The sequence below is a fragment of the Lolium rigidum genome, chromosome 4 (genome assembly GCF_022539505.1).
Source record: "Lolium rigidum isolate FL_2022 chromosome 4, APGP_CSIRO_Lrig_0.1, whole genome shotgun sequence".
NCBI classification, from domain to species: Eukaryota; Viridiplantae; Streptophyta; class Magnoliopsida; order Poales; family Poaceae; genus Lolium; species Lolium rigidum.
The window spans coordinates 274,743,765-274,764,659 of NC_061511.1; the positions used below are offsets into that span (position 1 = coordinate 274,743,765).

Here is a 20,895-nt window from a genome sequence, read left to right on the forward strand (position 1 = left end):
AGTTATTGATTATTTCGGTACGGATTTCAGTGTTATCATGGGTTTTATGAAAAGCTAGAAATGAATCTTGCTTCAAGGGGTTTATCCTCGGGATCCCACCGGTATAGTTTACTCGATTGCTTTTTAGACCTCTGGTCTGGTTTACAGAGATAAAATTCAGAGAAAATTACAGTTCATAGGGGCAAAGCTACTCATTAGCCACACAATTGTTTCAGGCAAGGCTGGGGTCCTATGGTCCCCAGGATAGCGAATGATTGATGGAGACCGAGAAGAGGTTTTTGGGTGCTGGATTCTAAGAGTTTCTGCTTGATCCTTTTTGTAGTTTCTTGTAGCAGGGCTTAAGCTGGTTTCGGTTGGATGTTCTTCAGGTAGACCTCGTTGTTTAGCCTGGCAGATGTCGTTTGTATGGTTGTACCTCCTTTGCTGCTTAGGTTGCTGGGATAGTTTCGAGGTTTCTAAGTCAGTTGCTGTTTCTTTCTAAGATCACGGGCGAGTCATAGAAAAGAGTGTTCTCGACATGATACAAACTTTGTTTTATCAGTTTCATACCATATTAACTAGCACATTGTAATGTAATTTGTGTATCATTTTATTTGATATAATGTGAATGTGTCACTTTGTCACATGTTTTCTCTTAAAAACACTGATATAATAAAAAAAAAATAGCACAACTGATATATGTGTGCTTTTACTTCTTTGCGGGACATTGCTTGATACTCTTCTTCTCCTTTGTACTTTTTTGTGGGGAATACCTTGCTTGATGCTCAAGTAAAGCTATATTCTTCAGCACAAATCATCAACATTCAATAACAAACTCATTTTTTCTACTATATATACCGCCATCTCTGGTGGCCTGCTCATTTCACCCATCAGCATGGAGTAATATTTTTTCAAAGAACCGAGATCTTCTCTCTCACCACAAACTGAGGTATAACCACAGAACATGTTTTGTATATATTCAGCTGTTTATTTTGTCCCTCATTTAGTATTTTCTACATCTTCCTGATGTTTGTGAACAGATTAAGTAGACGTTACTTAGCTGTTTAAGGGCAAGCTTCAGTTAATATGTATGAACTTTTATGTCAATTAATTGGTTGGATAAACTACTTGGACGCAGGAGGAGCCATGGCTGTTATCCTAGATGCTTTGGTGCCGTATGTGAAGAACATGATCACGGGCATGGCAGAAGAAGAGGTGCGCATGCTGCTGGGCGTCTCTGGCGAGATCAAGAAGCTGGAAGCCAACCTGGTATACCTGCAGGGCTAACCTGGCTGATACAGAGAGAAGGCGCATCACCGACAAGAGCGTGAAGGTGTGGGTGGGCAGGCTCAAGGACGCAATGTATGAGGCCACGGACATCCTTGAGCTCTGTCAGCTCGAGGCCATGGATCAGCGACCGGAGGAGCGCAGCAGGGATGCCTCCAACTCCAGCCGTTTCCGTTCTCTCGTGGGACAGTTGAAAAAGAAGCTGCAGGGTTTCCTCGAACCGTTTCTCTTCTGCCTGCAGAACCCCGCTTTTGCACACGAGATTGGCGGCCGTATCAAAAGCTGAACGGGGACCTGGACAGCATCCGCAAGGATGCTGTGGCGTTCAACTTCGTCAACCTGGGTTCCTATGAGGAACAAAGGAGGCTAACAGATTCGGCAAATTGCGGCAGGATCAGGAAGACAACCCCAGGGTTTGATGAATCAGCCATCGTGGGGGATAAGATCGAGAAAGATACGGAGGAGTTGGTGCAGAAGCTAATCAGCCACGGCCACAATAGAGGCATTGCCAAGGTGAAGGTGGTGTCTATTGTTGGTCCGGGCGGTATGGGCAAGAGCACCCTTGCCCAGAAGATTTTTGCACAGGAGGCCATCAAAGAGGAGTTCATGACCAGGATATGGCTGGGTGTCACTCAACACTTCGACAAGGCGGAGCTTCTGAGAGCAGCAATCACGCACGCCGGGGGCAAGCATGGTGAGGAGAAAGACGAGTCCATGCTTGAGAAGAGCCTCACCCACACCCTGTCAGCGAACAAATTCCTGCTCGTTTTGGATGACGTGTGGAGCGACAGAGCTTGGAAGGAGGTGTTCCAAGTACCCGTCGTTAACGCAGGTTGTAGACAACCAGGAAGCTGTGTCCTGGTAACCACAAGAAATGAAGATGTCGTTCTCAGGATGGGAGCCTCCAGCTGCGACCAACTCCATGTGAGCAAACTGGACCACGAAGATGCCTAGAGCTTGCTCAAAAAACAGCTGCCGCAACCGCAGGTGAGTAACTCTAGTACTCTACTGGCTGTTAATTCCATATTGCTACTGCTTAATAATCAGTGTGTGTGCGCACCCCCAGTCCCCTACATAAAATTATTAAAGTCTAGGCTGCTCTGCAAGCTGATTTCTAACTTCTGCAATAGTCTTTAATTATTTACTAGCTGCTTCTTTTCTTGTGTTTTGCTCCCCAAATGCAATCTTGGCAATTAGATCCTGCAATGTTGTAGACCAGCCATCATGATATTCTAATCACAAGTCCTGACTCGATTGTTAGAACTGGCCCGACACGCCGCGTACTTTCCGGCGTGAGCGACGATAAAGGATGATACCTGCGAGACGCACAAGACGTAGAGCAAAGGTACTAGATTACTTTACTAGCAGCTAACAGCTCACGTACCGATCAGTTGATTGCTGGACACACACGTATAGCTAGCTTGGCTAGATTGCTTCCTAGCAGCTAACCGTACGTAAAACTTCTGACGATTTATGTCTCGCCGGAACACACGGAAACAACACGATTTGGATTGCTAGAGGCCCGTGTCGAGCCCCTCGTAACACCTCTTTCTTTCTCTTTTCTTGGTACAGATTACAGGGGTTACAGGTGTATATATAGTAGTCTTTGTGTAGCTAACCTAGTAGAATTAGGACTTCTAATCCTATACAAACCGGACAACACAAGACCTACTCGTATACACAGACATATACCACTCGTATACGACAATGCGCACGATGCCGTATTGGCATCGACGTGTTTAATTCCAACAATCACCCCCCTAAGCACGATGTGCGCTTCACCTCGACCAGGGTCCCAAATACGCCACTTACTTTGCGTAGGTGTTACCCTCGGTATTTCTTTCACCGTTTCGGCCATCATTGTCGACATTGCTTTCGTCGCTCTTTGTGTCTTCCATGTCACCGATTTTAGCTTTGTTGGCTTCTCCGTGGCTTGTCGCCGACCGTTCTCCTTGTCCGCGTCTTCGGTCTTCACCTCTTCCTTGGTTCGTGAACACCGAGCTTGAGCTTTCCCTACTACATGTTCATTTGTATGAAGGAACTTCATTGGATATAAATCCAAGACACTACGAAAAAGTTTCGCAGTTGATCGTCGTCTTCTTTCCTGTACTGTCGGAGGAGACGTACGAGTTAATTCTTTTGTCGCCCGTGCGACGTCTGATGAAGCCATGTTAGCTGCTGGAGTTGCCATTTTTTCCACTGCATGACCTTCTCGTTGATATCTTCCTGGCGCAGAACCTGGGCTACGCCCCCCTTTTTCACTTCCTGGCAATTCCATGCCTTCTTCACGTGGTGTGATGCTTGGTGGTGTTAATAAACCACCAACATCATCTCTTGTATTTGTTTCTTCACGTGAAGCACTTCCTGATGGCTTGATTTTCTCTTTTAGCCATCTGGTAACAGCACAAGGGTTGCTTCCTTGTAGCGTGGTTTCTAGGCTGCAGACCCTTCTTGGACACGACGCGCCGTACGTGCGTAGCCCACCAGGTTCGCTCGCGTCTGGATTACCAGAACAAATGATGATCGCTGCTGATTCCCCTGACCGAGCTCTAGCTGCTGGAAGCTCGCGGTCTAACGCTCCGCTTCCTATATCTTCTGGCCACGACGTGGCCTTTGCTACAGGATTTACTCTTGCGCCTGGTTGATCAATATTTTCTGCATGCTCACAATTACCGTAAGTAACGTGAAAAGTCAGATATACCGTTTCGTTGGAGCTCCAATTCCATGATTTGTCTTCCTCGAAGACTACGTCGCTCGTCACAACCACCTTATTGGTATAGGGATTGCACAAACGGTATGTCTTCGAGCCGTCATAACCGGTCATGATCATTGGAGTACTCCGGTTCACCAATTTGCTATTATGGCCGGACACCGTCTTGACATGCCCCACGCACCCAAAAGTGCGAAGATGATCAACCGAGGGCTTCCATCCGTACCATGCTTCGTACGGCGTTATACCAGCCTACACTCCTAGTTGGCGCCCTGTTCAGCAAGTAGACAGCCGTATTGACTCGCCTCACCCCAAAATTTTCCTCGGCAAGCCTTTACTCTTCATCATGCTCCGTGCCATGGCCACCACGGTTTGATGCAGCTCACCCTCCTGATCTATGTGTAAAGCTTTTATCTTCACCTGCACCTTGAATTCTCCGGCTTCTTTGATCTTCACGAATTCTTGTAGAGCCTGATCCTTACTTTTCAGCAACACAATCCACATGTATTGACTGTAATCATCTACCACAAGCACGAAGTACTTATTGCCGGACGGGGTTGCGGGTGAAATTTCAACGCATAGATCACCATGAACAAGTTCGAAGCTTCTTCACATGGGAACGGGGCACTCCGCTGCAGATCCATGTGGTCCACCATCTCCGGAGCCTGCACTGGAGGAGCTAACTCCTCCGTATCCTTCTGCTCGCATACTTCGAGCATCAACATCATTGGTCCATCATCTCCTTCCTGGGCCAGGAGAGCCCTATCCTTCGATACTTTCTGGCAATCAGCCTTGAAGTGACCGAGCTTCCCGCAGTTATGACACCTTACTTTCTTTATGTCAAACTTTCTCCGCGGCGGAGCTTCGTCATCTTCCTCCTACTCGGTGATGTACTTTTTCGCCGGGCGCTGCTTCTCCTTCCCGTTGCTGCGGCTCGTGGACCCTCCTTGCTTTTCTTTCGAAAGAGTCATCCACTGCTGCTTCGTGAGCATCAAGTGCTCACTCGGTCCGGGTCATCGAAGCTAAGCCGGATTCTCTCGTCGTGGGCCTTGAATCTTCCGACGAGATCATCAACCGTCGCGTGTATTCAGGTCGATACACCGTTCGATCGATGTAACAATCTGCATATAGCGTGCCGGTGCGGCACGCAAGAACCTTCCGACGTTCTTGACCTCATCCAACCTCTCGCCATATCCCCCGATTGCGTTGATGAGGGTGACGAAACGGGCGGCAAACTGATCAACCGTCTCGCTTTCCTCCATCTTCAGATCTTCATAGCTTTTCGTCAAACTTTGAAGATGCGCTTCTCTCACGCGGGCATGACCTTGGTGTATGGTCTTGATCGTCTCCCATGCATCCTTCGCCGACTTCTTTCCGACGAGGTGCTGCATCACGTCCTTCGGCACGACGGAATAGATCGCCGTTAGTGCTTTGCGATCCTTCGTGTACTTCGCGCCTCCCTTGACGTAGTCATCGCCGCCGGGATCGACGGCCTCCCAGATCTCCGCAGCTTCCATAGCCACCTCCATGTTGAGGGCCCAAAGCCCGTAGTCCTTGCGATCGAGGCGCGGATACAAAGCCGGCCCCACCGTCTCCACCACCGAGTTCTCGCCCACCTTCACCATCGCCATGATCTTCTAGTACTTTTAGAAAATCACGGACGAATAACCTTCGGCTCGATACCAATTGTTAGAACTGGCCCGACACGCCGTGTACTTTCCGGCGTGAGCGACGATAAAGGATGATACCTGCGAGACGCACAAGACGTAGAGCAAAGGTACTAGATTACTTTACTAGCAGCTAACAGCTCACGTACCGATCAGTTGATCGCTGGACACACACGTATAGCTAGCTTGGCTAGATTGCTTCCTAGCAGCTAACCGTACGTAAAACTTCTGACGATTTATGTCTCGCCGGAACACACGGAAACAACACGATTTGGATTGCTAGAGGCCCGTGTCGAGCCCCTCGTAACACCTCTTTCTTTCTCTTTTCTTGGTACAGATTACAGGGGGTTACAGGTGTATATATAGTAGTCTTTGTGTAGCTAACCTAGTAGAATTAGGACTTATAATCCTACACAAACCGGACAACACAAGACCTACACGTATACACAGACATATACCACTCGTATACGACAATGCGCACGATGCCGTATTGGCATCGACGTGCTTAATTCCAACAATCACCCCCTAAGCACGATGTGCGCTTCACCTCGACCAGGGTCCCAAATACGCCACTTACTTTGCGTAGGTGTTACCTCGGTATTTCTTTCACCGTTTCGGCCATCATTGTCGACATTGCTTTCGTCGCTCTTTGTGTCTTCCATGTCACCGATTTTACCTTTGTCGGCTTCTCCGTGGCTTGTCGCCGACCGTTCTCCTTGTCCGCGTCTTCGGTCTTCACCTCTTCCTTGGTTCGTGAACACCGAGCTTGAGCTTTCCCTACTATATGTTCATTTGTATGAAGGAACTTCATTGGATATAAATCCAAGACACTACGAAAAAGTTTCGCAGTTGATCGTCGTCTTCTTTCCTGTACTGTCGGAGGAGACGTACGAGTTAATTCTTTTGTCGCCCGTGCGACGTCTGATGAAGCCATGTTAGCTGCTGGAGTTGCCATTTTTTCCACTGCATGACCTTCTCGTTGATATCTTCCTGGCGCAGAACCTGGGCTACGCCCCCCTTTTTCACTTCCTGGCAATTCCATGCCTTCTTCACGTGGTGTGATGCTTGGTGGTGTTAATAAACCACCAACATCATCTCTTGTATTTGTTTCTTCACGTGAAGCACTTCCTGATGGCTTGATTTTCTCTTTTAGCCATCTGGTAACAGCACAAGGGTTGCTTCCTTGTAGCGTGGTTTCTAGGCTGCAGACCCTTCTTAGACACGACGCGCCGTACGTGCGTAGCCCACCAGGTTCGCTCGCGTCTGGATTACCAGAACAAATGATGATCGCTGCTGATTCCCCTGACCGAGCTCTAGCTGCTGGAAGCTCGCGGTCTAACGCTCCGCTTCCTATATCTTCTGGCCACGACGTGGCCTTTGCTACAGGATTTACTCTTGCGCCTGGTTGATCAATATTTTCTGCATGCTCACAATTACCGTAAGTAACGTGAAAAGTCAGATATACCGTTTCGTTGGAGCTCCAATTCCATGATTTGTCTTCCTCGAAGACTACGTCGCTCGTCACAACCACCTTATTGGTATAGGGATTGCACAAACGGTATGTCTTCGAGCCGTCATAACCGGTCATGATCATTGGAGTACTCCGGTTCACCAATTTGCTATTATGGCCGGACACCGTCTTGACATGCCCCACGCACCCAAAAGTGCGAAGATGATCAACCGAGGGCTTCCATCCGTACCATGCTTCGTACGGCGTTATACCAGCTACACTCCTAGTTGGCGCCCTGTTCAGCAAGTAGACAGCCGTATTGACTGCCTCACCCCAAAATTTTCCTGGCAAGCCTTTACTCTTCATCATGCTCCGTGCCATGGCCACCACGGTTTGATGCAGCTCACCCTCCTGATCTATGTGTAAAGCTTTTATCTTCACCTGCACCTTGAATTCTCCGGCTTCTTTGATCTTCACGAATTCTTGTAGAGCCTGATCCTTACTTTTCAGCAACACAATCCACATGTATTGACTGTAATCATCTACCACAAGCACGAAGTACTTATTGCCGGACGGGGTTGCGGGTGAAATTTCAACGCATAGATCACCATGAACAAGTTCAGAAGCTTCTTCACATGGGAACGGGGCACTCCGCTGCAGATCCATGTGGTCCACCATCTCCGGAGCCTGCACTGGAGGAGCTAACTCCTCCGTATCCTTCTGCTCGCATACTTCGAGCATCAACATCATTGGTCCATCATCTCCTTCCCGGGCCAGGAGAGCCCTATCCTTCGATACTTTCTGGCAATCAGCCTTGAAGTGACCGAGCTTCCCGCAGTTATGACACCTTACTTTCTTTATGTCAAACTTTCTCCGCGGCGGAGCTTCGTCATCTTCCTCCTGCTCGGTGATGTACTTTTTCGCCGGGCGCTGCTTCTCCTTCCCGTTGCTGCGGCTCGTGGACCCTCCTTGCTTTTCTTTCGAAAGAGTCATCCACTGCTGCTTCGTGAGCATCAAGTGCTCACTCTGGTCCGGGTCATCGAAGCTAAGCCGGATTCTCTCGTCGTGGGCCTTGAATCTTCCGACGAGATCATCAACCGTCAGTGTATTCAGGTCGATACACTGTTCGATCGATGTAACAATCTGCATATAGCGTGCCGGTGCGGCACGCAAGAACCTTCTGACGTTCTTGACCTCATCCAACCTCTCGCCATATCCCCTGATTGCGTTGATGAGGGTGACGAAACGGGCGGCAAACTGATCAACCGTCTCGCTTTCCTCCATCTTCAGCATCTTCATAGCTTTTCGTCAAACTTTGAAGATGCGCTTCTCTCACGCGGGCATGACCTTGGTGTATGGTCTTGATCGTCTCCCATGCATCCTTCGCCGACTTCTTTCCGACGAGGTGCTGCATCACGTCCTTCGGCACGACGGAATAGATCGCCGTTAGTGCTTTGCGATCCTTCGTGTACTTCGCGCCTCCCTTGACGTAGTCATCGCCGCCGGGATCGACGGCCTCCCAGATCTCCGCAGCTTCCATAGCCACCTCCATGTTGAGGGCCCAAAGCCCGTAGTCCTTGCGATCGAGGCGCGGATACAAAGCCGGCCCCACCGTCTCCACCACCGAGTTCTCGCCCACCTTCACCATCGCCATGATCTTCTAGTACTTTTAGAAAATCACGGACGAATAACCTTCGGCTCTGATACCAATTGTTAGAACTGGCCCGACACGCCGTGTACTTTCCGGTGTGAGCGACGATAAAGGATGATACCTGCGAGACGCAAGACGTAGAGCAAAGGTACTAGATTACTTTACTAGCAGCTAACAGCTCACGTACCAATCAGTTGATCGCTGGACACACACGTATAGCTAGCTTGGCTAGATTGCTTCCTAGCAGCTAACCGTACGTAAAACTTCTGACGATTTATGTCTCGCCGGAACACACGGAAACAACACGATTTGGATTGCTAGAGGCCCGTGTCGAGCCCCTCGTAACACCTCTTTCTTTCTCTTTTCTTGGTACAGATTACAGGGGGTTACAGGTGTATATATAGTAGTCTTTGTGTAGCTAACCTAGTAGAATTAGGACTTATAATCCTACACAAACCGGACAACACAAGACCTACACGTATACACAGACATATACCACTCGTATACGACAATGCGCACGATGCCGTATTGGCATCGACGTGCTTAATTCCAACAATCACCCCCCCTAAGCACGATGTGCGCTTCACCTCGACCAGGGTCCCAAATACGCCACTTACTTTGCGTAGGTGTTACCCTCGGTATTTCTTTCACCGTTTCGGCTATCATTGTCGACATTGCTTTCGTCGCTCTTTGTGTCTTCCATGTCACCGATTTTACCTTTGTCGGCTTCTCCGTGGCTTGTCGCCGACCGTTCTCCTTGTCCGCGTCTTCGGTCTTCACCTCTTCCTTGGTTCGTGAACACCGAGCTTGAGCTTTCCCTACTACATGTTCATTTGTATGAAGGAACTTCATTGGATATAAATCCAAGACACTACGAAAAAGTTTCGCAGTTGATCGTCGTCTTCTTTCCTGTACTGTCGGAGGAGACGTACGAGTTAATTCTTTTGTCGCCCGTGCGACGTCTGATGAAGCCATGTTAGCTGCTGGAGTTGCCATTTTTTCCACTGCATGACCTTCTCGTTGATATCTTCCTGGCGCAGAACCTGGGCTACGCCCCCCTTTTTCACTTCCTGGCAATTCCATGCCTTCTTCACGTGGTGTGATGCTTGGTGGTGTTAATAAACCACCAACATCATCTCTTGTATTTGTTTCTTCACGTGAAGCACTTCCTGATGGCTTGATTTTCTCTTTTAGCCATCTGGTAACAGCACAAGGGTTGCTTCCTTGTAGCGTGGTTTCTAGGCTGCAGACCCTTCTTGGACACGACGCGCCGTACGTGCGTAGCCCACCAGGTTCGCTCGCGTCTGGATTACCAGAACAAATGATGATCGCTGCTGATTCCCCTGACCGAGCTCTAGCTGCTGGAAGCTCGCGGTCTAACGCTCCGCTTCCTATATCTTCTGGCCACGACGTGGCCTTTGCTACAGGATTTACTCTTGCGCCTGGTTGATCAATATTTTCTGCATGCTCACAATTACCGTAAGTAACGTGAAAAGTCAGATATACCGTTTCGTTGGAGCTCCAATTCCATGATTTGTCTTCCTCGAAGACTACGTCGCTCGTCACAACCACCTTATTGGTATAGGGATTGCACAAACGGTATGTCTTCGAGCCGTCATAACCGGTCATGATCATTGGAGTACTCCGGTTCACCAATTTGCTATTATGGCCGGGCACCGTCTTGACATGCCCCACGCACCCAAAAGTGCGAAGATGATCAACCGAGGGCTTCCATCCGTACCATGCTTCGTATGGCGTTATACCAGCTACACTCCTAGTTGGCGCCCTATTCAGCAAGTAGACAGCCGTATTGACTGCCTCACCCCAAAATTTTCCTGGCAAGCCTTTACTCTTCATCATGCTCCGTGCCATGGCCACCACGGTTTGATGCAGCTCACCCTCCTGATCTATGTGTAAAGCTTTTATCTTCACCTGCACCTTGAATTCTCCGGCTTCTTTGATCTTCACGAATTCTTGTAGAGCTTGATCCTTACTTTTCAGCAACACAATCCACATGTATTGACTGTAATCATCTACCACAAGCACGAAGTACTTATTGCCGGACGGGGTTGCGGGTGAAATTTCAACGCATAGATCACCATGAACAAGTTCCGAAGCTTCTTCACATGGGAACGGGGCACTCCGCTGCAGATCCATGTGGTCCACCATCTCCGGAGCCTGCACTGGAGGAGCTAACTCCTCCGTATCCTTCTGCTCGCATACTTCGAGCATCAACATCATTGGTCCATCATCTCCTTCCTGGGCCAGGAGAGCCCTATCCTTCGATACTTTGTGGCAATCAGCCTTGAAGTGACCGAGCTTCCCGCAGTTATGACACCTTACTTTCTTTATGTCAAACTTTCTCCGCGGCGGAGCTTCGTCATCTTCCTCCTGCTCGGCGATGTACTTTTTCGCCGGGCGCTGCTTCTCCTTCCCGTTGCTGCGGCTCGTGGACCCTCCTTGCTTTTCTTTCGAAAGAGTCATCCACTGCTGCTTCGTGAGCATCAAGTGCTCACTCTGGTCCGGGTCATCGAAGCTAAGCCGGATTCTCTCGTCGTGGGCCTTGAATCTTCCGACGAGATCATCAACCGTCAGTGTATTCAGGTCGATACACTCGTTCGATCGATGTAACAATCTGCATATGGCGTGCCGGTGCGGCACGCAAGAACCTTCTGACGTTCTTGACCTCATCCAACCTCTCGCCATATCCCCTGATTGCGTTGATGAGGGTGACGAAACGGGCGGCAAACTGATCAACCGTCTCGCTTTCCTCCATCTTCAGATCTTCATAGCTTTTCGTCAAACTTTGAAGATGCGCTTCTCTCACGCGGGCATGACCTTGGTGTATGGTCTTGATCGTCTCCCATGCATCCTTCGCCGACTTCTTTCCGACGAGGTGCTGCACCACGTCCTTCGGCACGACGGAATAGATCGCCGTTAGTGCTTTGCGATCCTTCGTGTACTTCGCGCCTCCCTTGACGTAGTCATCGCCGCCGGGATCGACGGCCTCCCAGATCTCCGCAGCTTCCATAGCCACCTCCATGTTGAGGGCCCAAAGCCCGTAGTCCTTGCGATCGAGGCGCGGATACAAAGCCGGCCCCACCGTCTCCACCACCGAGTTCTCGCCCGCCTTCACCATCGCCATGATCTTCTAGTACTTTTAGAAAATCACGGACGAATAACCTTCGGCTCTGATACCAATTGTTAGAACTGGCCCGACACGCCGTGTACTTTCCGGCGTGAGCGACGATAAAGGATGATACCTGCGAGACGCACAAGACGTAGAGCAAAGGTACTAGATTACTTTACTAGCAGCTAACAGCTCACGTACCGATCAGTTGATCGCTGGACACACACGTATAGCTAGCTTGGCTAGATTGCTTCCTAGCAGCTAACCGTACATAAAACTTCTGACGATTTATGTCTCGCCGGAACACACGGAAACAACACGATTTGGATTGCTAGAGGCCCGTGTCGAGCCCCTCGTAACACCTCTTTCTTTCTCTTTTCTTGGTACAGATTACAGGGGTTACAGGTGTATATATAGTAGTCTTTGTGTAGCTAACCTAGTAGAATTAGGACTTCTAATCCTACACAAACCGGACAACACAAGACCTACTCGTATACACAGACATATACCACTCGTATACGACAATGCGCACGATGCCGTATTGGCATCGACGTGCTTAATTCCAACATCGATAAGGAAATGGAACTTTTCTATAAAAAAAAAAAATGACTGGGAATTTTAGAAGCACTACTTAATCTAAGGATAAATCATATTTAACAATAAGCAAATGCATACACATGTATATGAGGATGTAAACAACAAACTGTTGCTAAGTAGTCTTATACTGCTGCAGGATGGCAGCGAGAGTGATTTTGATCATCTAAAAGATGTTGGAATGAAGACTATATTGAACATTGTGATGGTTTACCACTTGCTATTAAAGTGATGGGAGGACTTTTAAGCACAAGACGACCAAGTGAACGTTAATGGGAAATTGTTCTGAACAAGAATCTTGAATGGGAAGAATATGGGTCACAGGAGGAACTGAACTATTCAGTACATTTGAGCTACGATGATCTATCTCCAGAGCTGAAGCAATGCTTTCTATACTACTCACTTTTCCCTAAGGGTTCAGATTTCATAGAGGATAGAGCTATTAGCATGTGGATTAGTGAAGGTTTTGTTCAACCTTATGAGAGGTCGGAGCCAGCCCAACTAAATCTAAAAGAAATAGGAGCTGAGTACCACCGGGATTTAGTCTCTAGGAACCTTTTAGAGCCCATTGAGTCATGTGAGAGCGGCCGGCCTATGTCATGCATGATGTTGTCCATTCGTTTGCTCAATTTGTGTCTAGGGAAGAAGCTCTTGTGGTTCTAAAGGAGCAAACTGACATTGCAATTCTTCTTTCACATAACCAGAAAATCCGCCGTCTCTATACTTTCTGATTCAGTATTGGAGTGGAATATCCTAGAAAAGCTGGAGTCACTAAGGACATTAGTTGTATCCTGCAACCTTAAGTCTGGTGGTGGTTCTTCAGTTGCTAGCTTTGCTAGTTTACGGGCACTGGATATAAGCTTTGCAGACTGTGACTGGTTAGTTGACTATTTGTGTGAGCTGAGGCACCTAAGATACTTGTCATTCACTGACACAGATATATGTAGGCTGCCACATGACATCCATAAGATGAAGTTTCTTGAGCACATTGGAGTATTCAGCTGTGCGAAGCTAAACAAGCTTCCTGATAGCATTACAAAACTGGGGCGTTTGAGGTATCTTCACTTAGATGGGACCCATGCTGATGTTGTGCCAAAGGGGTTTGGTGGGTTATCAAATTTGTGTTCAGTTTATGAGTTCCCAGCAAAGATGGTTGGGGACTGGTGCACTTTAGAAGAATTAGAGCCTCTTTCCAATCTTAGGACTCTTAGAATACAGGGTCTAGAAAATGTCCCTGATGGTTCAGTTGCTGCAAGGGCTATGATTAGCAAGAAGAAGAATCTTATCTTTTTGACCTTGATATGCCACAAGAATGATGAGGTGGAGGAGGAAGAAGAAGAACATATTGCGGTACAGGGCCAGGAGCAAATTGAGGCTGTATTTGATGGAACATGGGGGCATGTGAACCCACTTTTTGAAAAGTTCCGTTTGTGATGTCAAAATATGTTTTAAAAATCGAAACACAAAATGATTTCCCAGATGACCTCAAATATGTGCCCTGGACATGAGTTTCGTGACGAAAAAACCTTTTATTTTGTCTCGGTAAAAAAGTGAAATTTTGCAGGGCTATATAGCAGTATATATTTGACGTATTTTGTCTTTTTTAGATTCTGAAATAAAAAAGTGGTTTCTCCGAAAATTTTCTACGCACACATGAAACATGCGTACGTACCCGGATATTTTTATTTCAGAATTTTTTAACATTTGGAAAATGCATTTCCAACTAGGGTTCACATGCACCCATGTTCAAACCGGATTTTTCCGCTTTGCCCTCCACTATACTTGGGGAATCTATTGATGTCAGGATACTTTGGTCGTCGGCTACCTAACTGGTTGTGGGCGCCCACAGCGACAACCTTCAAGAGCTTGATTGGTATTACGCTCACGCGTATGCAGCACTGCACCGTACTACCCAATGGTTTGTGCAGAATCCTCAGTTTGGAACAACTGGTGATCGACTATGCTCCATCCATCGAGCTTGTCGGGCCTGAGTTCCAAACACTTGCAAGTGGTGATGACGGTGGTGTCATTGTTACAAGACCATTCCCTAAACTGAAGATCCTGGAGCTACGTGGTATGTCTGGATGGAAGAAGTGGGAGTGGGAGAAGGAGCAGGGCAAAGCCATGGCCATGCCTGCCCTAGATAATCTCAGTATCACGGGTTGCATGCTCACACTTCTCTCCTCAGGTGATTTACACAAAAATAACCCAAAAGTGGAAGAAAAGCACAGACTAACCCTCCGGCGAAACTATTTCACCAATCTAACCCTTTTGTGTGGCGTCCCTCCCACGGGCGCCACACATGCCCATGTGGCTCCCCTCGTGCCGGCGCCACACACCCAGCCGACGTGGCGCCATCGACGCTGAGCTGGTGCGCCCATCCGACGTGGCAGCATGTGTGGCGCCCCTCCCAACGGCGCCACACATGCACTTGTAATCCCCCAAAACATACTGTGAGACAATTCCTCTGGGACTTAGCCGTTTTGCGAGGCTCGATGTGTGGCGCCGATGCCACGGGCGCCACACTAGCATGTGTGACGCCGATGCCACGGGCGTCACACATAGAGGCTCGCGAAAACGGCTAAGGACTTATCGTCTGGAGCCCCTGGATGTTTTGGACCCAATAGTTCATATAAGTTGGCATGTGCGGCGCCGATGCCAGGGGCGCCACAGTAGCACTTGTGGCGCCAGTGTGAAGGGCGCCACACATGGACTTGTGTTGAAAACATGAAAAATCCTACCAAACTCCAACAGTTACGAGTACAACATTGGACACAACAAGTAGCAATTTCATGACATACACATATAACACTTCATAGGTCACATTGTAGCACGTAGATTCAAACAACAAGTAGCATTACAGCACCATGGTTCGAAATGACATAGGGTTCACAAATCGATACTTATGAATATAGAGTTCAGAACAACACGTAGCACATCCTAGTAGCGTCCTCGACGTGCCGTCCTCGTGGGCTGCTTCCGGACGGCCATCCTCTTCGTCCGCTGCCTTGGCTGCTCCTGCTGCTGCTCCTGCTCCTCCTCCTGCTCCTCCTGCTCCTCCTCCTCCTCCTCATCTGAAGAGAACGGCTCGTTGTTCCTCATCTTCGACAAAGCTGATCTCCGCGGCTGCCCGTCATCCTCCTCAGTGACAACCTTCTTTCCTCGGTTGACATAATCTTCCGGAGTGTACCGGTTTGGAGCCTTGCCCCTTGGCTTCAACTGGTAAGCTGACCGTTGCTTGGAGGTACGCTTCGGAAGTATGCCTTGACTCGGAATTAGGTCGTCCTCGTGGAGGAATCTTCACAAACATGAACACATGAGATTACAAAAGTTGAAATTAGTAAGAACATGTTTCACAGACAACAAAATAGTCCATACATGTTCTTCGAAGAGGAGGATGTAGGGATTTCGCCTTCGCGGCAACCTAGCAAGTTCGCTAACCGCCGCATCTTTCGTGCAGTGTTCTCGCGTCATGGAACTCATGGTTACAAAGCCACCGGAAAATAATAGTGTACATTCAAAGTTGGTGATCATACCTTAATGAAATTCCGCAACGGTCCGACAGTGCTTTTCATCTCTCCCGCTCTCGCTCCCACATAACCTCGCACTCCTCAGCTGTTTTTTGGATCTCCTCCCGCTGTGACAAACATAGCATACACAATTTAAGCGAGCACATGGCAATCTAGATGATGTACTAGTTAGTGAGAGAATCCATTACCACGAAGTTCAGCTCGGAAGCAATAGAAGTCGATCTCCCTCTCGCGAGCAAAAGTGTCGTGTCGGCTTTGCCCAACCTCATCGAACCGGATGGGGTCGTCCAAGATCTCTTCACGATACGCGCACTTCACTAACTCGATACGCGTGTTCCGATGGAACCACTCGAGGTAGTTGTTGAAAGCGGTAAAGTCGTGAGGCACAACCTGCTCGGGGCCGCATTCCGTGCCGCTTCCAAGCAGTGTTGGAACGCCGCGATGTGGCCGCTATGATGGACCGGCCAATTTGTGATCTTCCTCTCGCCGCTGCCTATCAAGCCTGCAAAAATCAACAAGTTAGTTTGTACCTCTTCTATCAAGAATCTTCCATCGCATGATTCCGAAGTTTACCTATGAAGCGCCTTGTCCGTGTCTTGCCACATTGGTGGGCACTCCGATACAGCCCAAACTGTCTCATCACTCTTTGCGGCTGGTGGTGTTCAACAAGCCACATGCATATGAGTGGGCAGCGCATACGCCGTAACCGCGCCTCCTCCGTGCACTTGGGGTTCGGGTCAGCCATCCCCGCGCCAATATGGTAGTAGCTACCATATGGCTCCCATTCCACCTGCAGACATACAATTATTTAGAACATGCCGAGAGAATCAAACAAAACTAGGATTGCAACTCCGCAGTTGATCGGTTACCCGCTCAGCGGTAAGAGTGTCCAATTCCGCAGTGTACTGCCTCGTACATGACCATTGGATCGCTCGTCATCTCCGAGACATTGTCCCAAAGGTATGCCCAAGTGGGCTCCCGATCAGGAAAGTGAGGGAAATGAGGCCATGGCGTCTCGTTGAGTACCCTGGGACGCCCAACTGATAGGCGGTCCCAGCTCCATACGGAAAGTAGGAGCATGCATCCACCAATACCGCCGCTCCCAGTCTTGCTCCCAGTCCCGCGACAAGCTTCGTCCAACTGCGTACATAAGATATTTGGTTACTACTTTGTCTAGCGCACTACTATAGGAAAATAGTACATAGAACAAATCATCACCCGCCGGTAGAGGTAGGCAAGTGCCGCCGTTCCCCAACTCCACCGGTCGTCCAACACCGTAAGCGCCTTCAGCCAACACCAATGGGCCAGCTTACCCCCACCGTCGGGAAAGAGAGTCCTGGAAATCATGTACCATAAGTACACGCGGGCGTACGTCCTCCGAGTGTCCTCGTCGGCCTCTATCGGGCATTCTCCAAAGTTAGTCCTGATCCATTCGAAAGACGCGCCGGCGGGAACTCTCTGCTTTGGATTTGCTGGCGCCGGAGGAGCCCTGCCAATAAGCCCCTCCATCCGCCGGCGCCACCCATCGAAGCCGTGTTCATACACAAGTGGCTCGCCTTGAATAGGTAGTGCAAGGATCATGGAAACATCCTCGGAGAGTAGGGGCCATCTCGCCGGCCCTCAAGTGGAAGGTGTGAGTCTCCGGCCTCCACCGGTCGACAAGGGCGGTGAGTGCCGAGGGGTTCATGTGTGGCCCCCCACGGCTTACAAGGGATATGAACGGCATAAGACCGGTAGGCCGGATGAACTCTGTGTACCTCTCGTCATAAGGTATATCCGATGTGCCATGGTAACGAATCTTCAAAGGGTGAAGATCCGTTTCCCTCTCCGTCATATGAACAGCCCGGTGCTCCCCGTCGTACTCTTCATCCGGAAGCCACACCATCCTACATGTTTACACAACCATGTTATGAGTCATTCCACTAACAAAAATGAGCAACACATACATGAGAATATCCAAATACATGAGAGTTCATATCCAAATACATCACACATATGAATTTCGTAAGACATACCATTCCATACATAAGGTTCCATACACACATACATTCATATCTAGGGATAGAACACCATATGAGTTATTCCTGCAAATACACATTCATGAAATTTGATGCCTAGGGTTCCTCCACAAATCTAGGATACATACATTCAACACTTACATACCCATTTCAACACATACATAGCCATTTCAAACATCTTTGGATACAATGCATACAATCTAACAAAATTTAACATCTATGGTTCAAACACATGCATACAATCTATGGTTCCAACAAATCTATGGTTCAAATCTATGGTTCAAACACATGCATACAAATCTATGGTTCAAACACAACCAACATTTCCAATCTAGGATGAATCGAAGGGGAATGAATTAAACCGGAGCAAATCTTGGATGAATCGAAGGGGAACGAAGGGGAATACCTTGAGGATTGTATGGGGATGGATTTGGCCGGCCAGATCTGTCCAATCCGTGGAGGATTTGGTGGGGGGCGGCGGAGAGGCGGCCGGCGGCGGCAGTTGGAGGAGAGAAAGAGAGGAGAGAAAGAAGAGAAAGAGAGGGTCGGGCTGGGGCGGGCGCGGGCGCCACACTTAAGTGGATGTGTGGCGCCCGTGGCATCGGCGCCACACATGCTAGTGTGGCGCCCGTGGCATCGGCGCCACACATCGAGCCTTGCAAAACGGCTAAGTCCCAGAGGAATTGTCTCACAGTATGTTTTGGGAGATTACAAGTGCATGTGTGGCGCCGTTGGGAGGGGCGCCACACATGCTGCCACGTCGGATGGGCGCACCAGCTCAGCGTCGATGGCGCCACGTCGGCTGGGTGTGTGGCGCCGGCAGGAGGGGAGCCACATGGGCATGTGTGGCGCCCGTGGGAGGGGCGCCACACAAAAGGGTTAGATTGGTGAAATAGTTTCGTCGGAGGGTCAGTCTGTGCTTTTCTTCCACTTTTAGATTATTTTTGTGTAAATCGCCCTCCCCTCAGGACTTGCTAGCAGCGACAGGTATAACCTGAGAACTCTCTACCTGAGCGAGCTCAGCATGTTAGCATCTCTAGAGAATTTCCCTTCGGTTGTGGAGCTCAATGTGCTCTACTGCCCCAAGCTCAAGAAGATCAGAAGCTTCAAGCTTCTCAATGCTGCGGAAGGTAACCATCTCTGATTGCCCGGAGCTGGAGGTGCTGGAAGGTGTCATGGGGCTCATGCTGCTGGATGATGATCCATGGGAGATTGTCGGAACACCTCCAAGGTGTACACCCAAGGGATATCAAGTTGGTCCGCCGCGACAGCTCCCACAAAATCTTACTATTATCAGGTACATCTCTGGCCTCAGAAACGGTCCATGCTCAGAGACGACTGACGATGAAGACGTGCGCCCTGGTGTAACACGAGACTGTAATTTAAGAATGTAACAACAGACTGCAATATACTTCTATTTTTATTTTATTTTTGCAAACATATGTACTACTTCTCTTCCTCAAGTTATCCTTTGAGCTTGTGAGTTACTGTCACTTGGATCAATAATTTGTTTGCAGGCCTGCCTCTCGCTCAACTAGCCTCAGCATAGGCAAGCAGTTTATCACGTGTACAGTTTTCCTTTCTCCGATTTTCAAGCTGAATGGGCGATCATCTGTTGAGGCATCAAAACTTACATTTTCGTAGGTAGAGCCTCTTGAACGGAGTCAGAGCAGAGCAGAGCGCATCGTGCATTTCGGGGAATGGCGGAACGAGCATATATCAGTATGTTATAAAATCATGACCACATAATCGATAAGCTTATGAGCCAAACTTTATTTATTATTATCGCTGTTACACTGTTCATAGTGGATCTTCAAATGAGAAGTCTGACGAACACAAAGATGCACCTCTCGTCAGACGTTCTCATCACCCGATCTCGACATACAGACTTGGACACAATTAAGCAATACATGCAAAAGTAAACTTACAACATCAATTTCGCGGGTAGGAATCTCAAGGTCCAAGCCCAAGTACAGCTGAATTCAGGAAAAGCAAACATGTATAGATACAACCTTGAAAAGTATCAGTGAATGATGATCCTTGGCGATCGTCTATGTGGAGCTAGTGTCCTTGGTGGTGGTGTCTCCTCCCATTCCCAGCGTGTTCGCCACCGCGTCTTTCGCGCCAGCCACCGCGTTCTTCACCTGATCACCGGCCTGAAAATCAACATTTCGCACAAAAGGAAGTTGAGCTCAAAATACTTATTATCTGGCAGGCGAGGACACGCAGATATTTGAGATGTGTCGTGTACTCGTGTTGGTATAAAATAGGTGTGACTCGGGCTGACCTGACCGATTACGCTGCCGGTGTTGTCCGTGCCGGCGACGGCGGAGTCCTTAGTGTCCTGCGCCGCGTGGGAGGTCTTGTCATGGGTGTCCCCGGTCGCCTCGGACGCCTTCTGCTTGGCGGCCTCGGCGGTCTCGGAGACCTTGTCCTTGGCAGCCTGCGCCGTCTCGGACGTCTTGCTGCCCGCCTCGCCGGCTTTCTGCTTCGCGGCCTCCGTCGTGTCCTGCCCCTTCCCCGTCGCGTGCCCCGCCGCGTCCGCCGCCTGATCCTTGGCCTCGCACGCCTTGTCCTTGGTTGCGCCGGTCACCTGTCCAGCCTTCTCCTGCGATCAACAATGGAAACATTTCAGGACATAAGACGTACGAAGCACGCCATGGAAAGGATGGATGGAGAGAGATGGTCACCTCGGTGTGAGCCTTGGCCTCGCCGGCCTGGTAGCTTGCCTTGTCCGTGTTGGAGGCCATCTTGATTTCACGTGCTGAGCTGAGAACCCCTTGGGAAATATAAGGAAGATCACTTCTATTTGGCTAATGCTTAGTAACTTCGATCGATCAGCTGCTTACTTACTTGGAAGGAGCTTGGAAGAGCTGAGT

General features: G+C 49.1%; 1 protein-coding gene and 1 pseudogene across 1 annotated transcript; one reads left to right on the forward strand and one right to left on the reverse strand.

Moving 5' to 3' along the window:
• Positions 1-1,125: 1,125 nt before the first annotated feature.
• LOC124648811 lies at positions 1,126-19,410 on the forward strand (annotated as a pseudogene).
• A 376-nt stretch (positions 19,411-19,786) lies between these two features.
• LOC124650646 (late embryogenesis abundant protein 19-like) lies at positions 19,787-20,895 on the reverse strand. The gene is made up of 3 exons (XM_047190160.1): positions 20,707-20,895; positions 20,304-20,624; positions 19,787-20,172 (listed from the first exon to the last, which is right to left on the reverse strand). The coding sequence occupies exons 1-3, from the start codon at positions 20,764-20,766 to the stop codon at positions 20,068-20,070; spliced, it is 486 nt and encodes a 161-aa protein (XP_047046116.1). The 5' UTR covers positions 20,767-20,895; the 3' UTR covers positions 19,787-20,067.

Excerpts from the sequence above, each read along its gene's own strand:
- LOC124650646 (XM_047190160.1), bottom strand. The coding sequence starts at position 20,766 with ATGGCCTCCAACACGGACAAGGCAAGCTACCAGGCCGGCGAGGCCAAG. Across the intron at positions 20,625-20,706 it reads AGGCCAAGGCTCACACCGAG|GAGAAGGCTGGACAGGTGAC; the intron begins GTGACCATCTCT and ends TGTTGATCGCAG. Across the intron at positions 20,173-20,303 it reads CCGGCAGCGTAATCGGTCAG|GCCGGTGATCAGGTGAAGAA; the intron begins GTCAGCCCGAGT and ends GTTGATTTTCAG.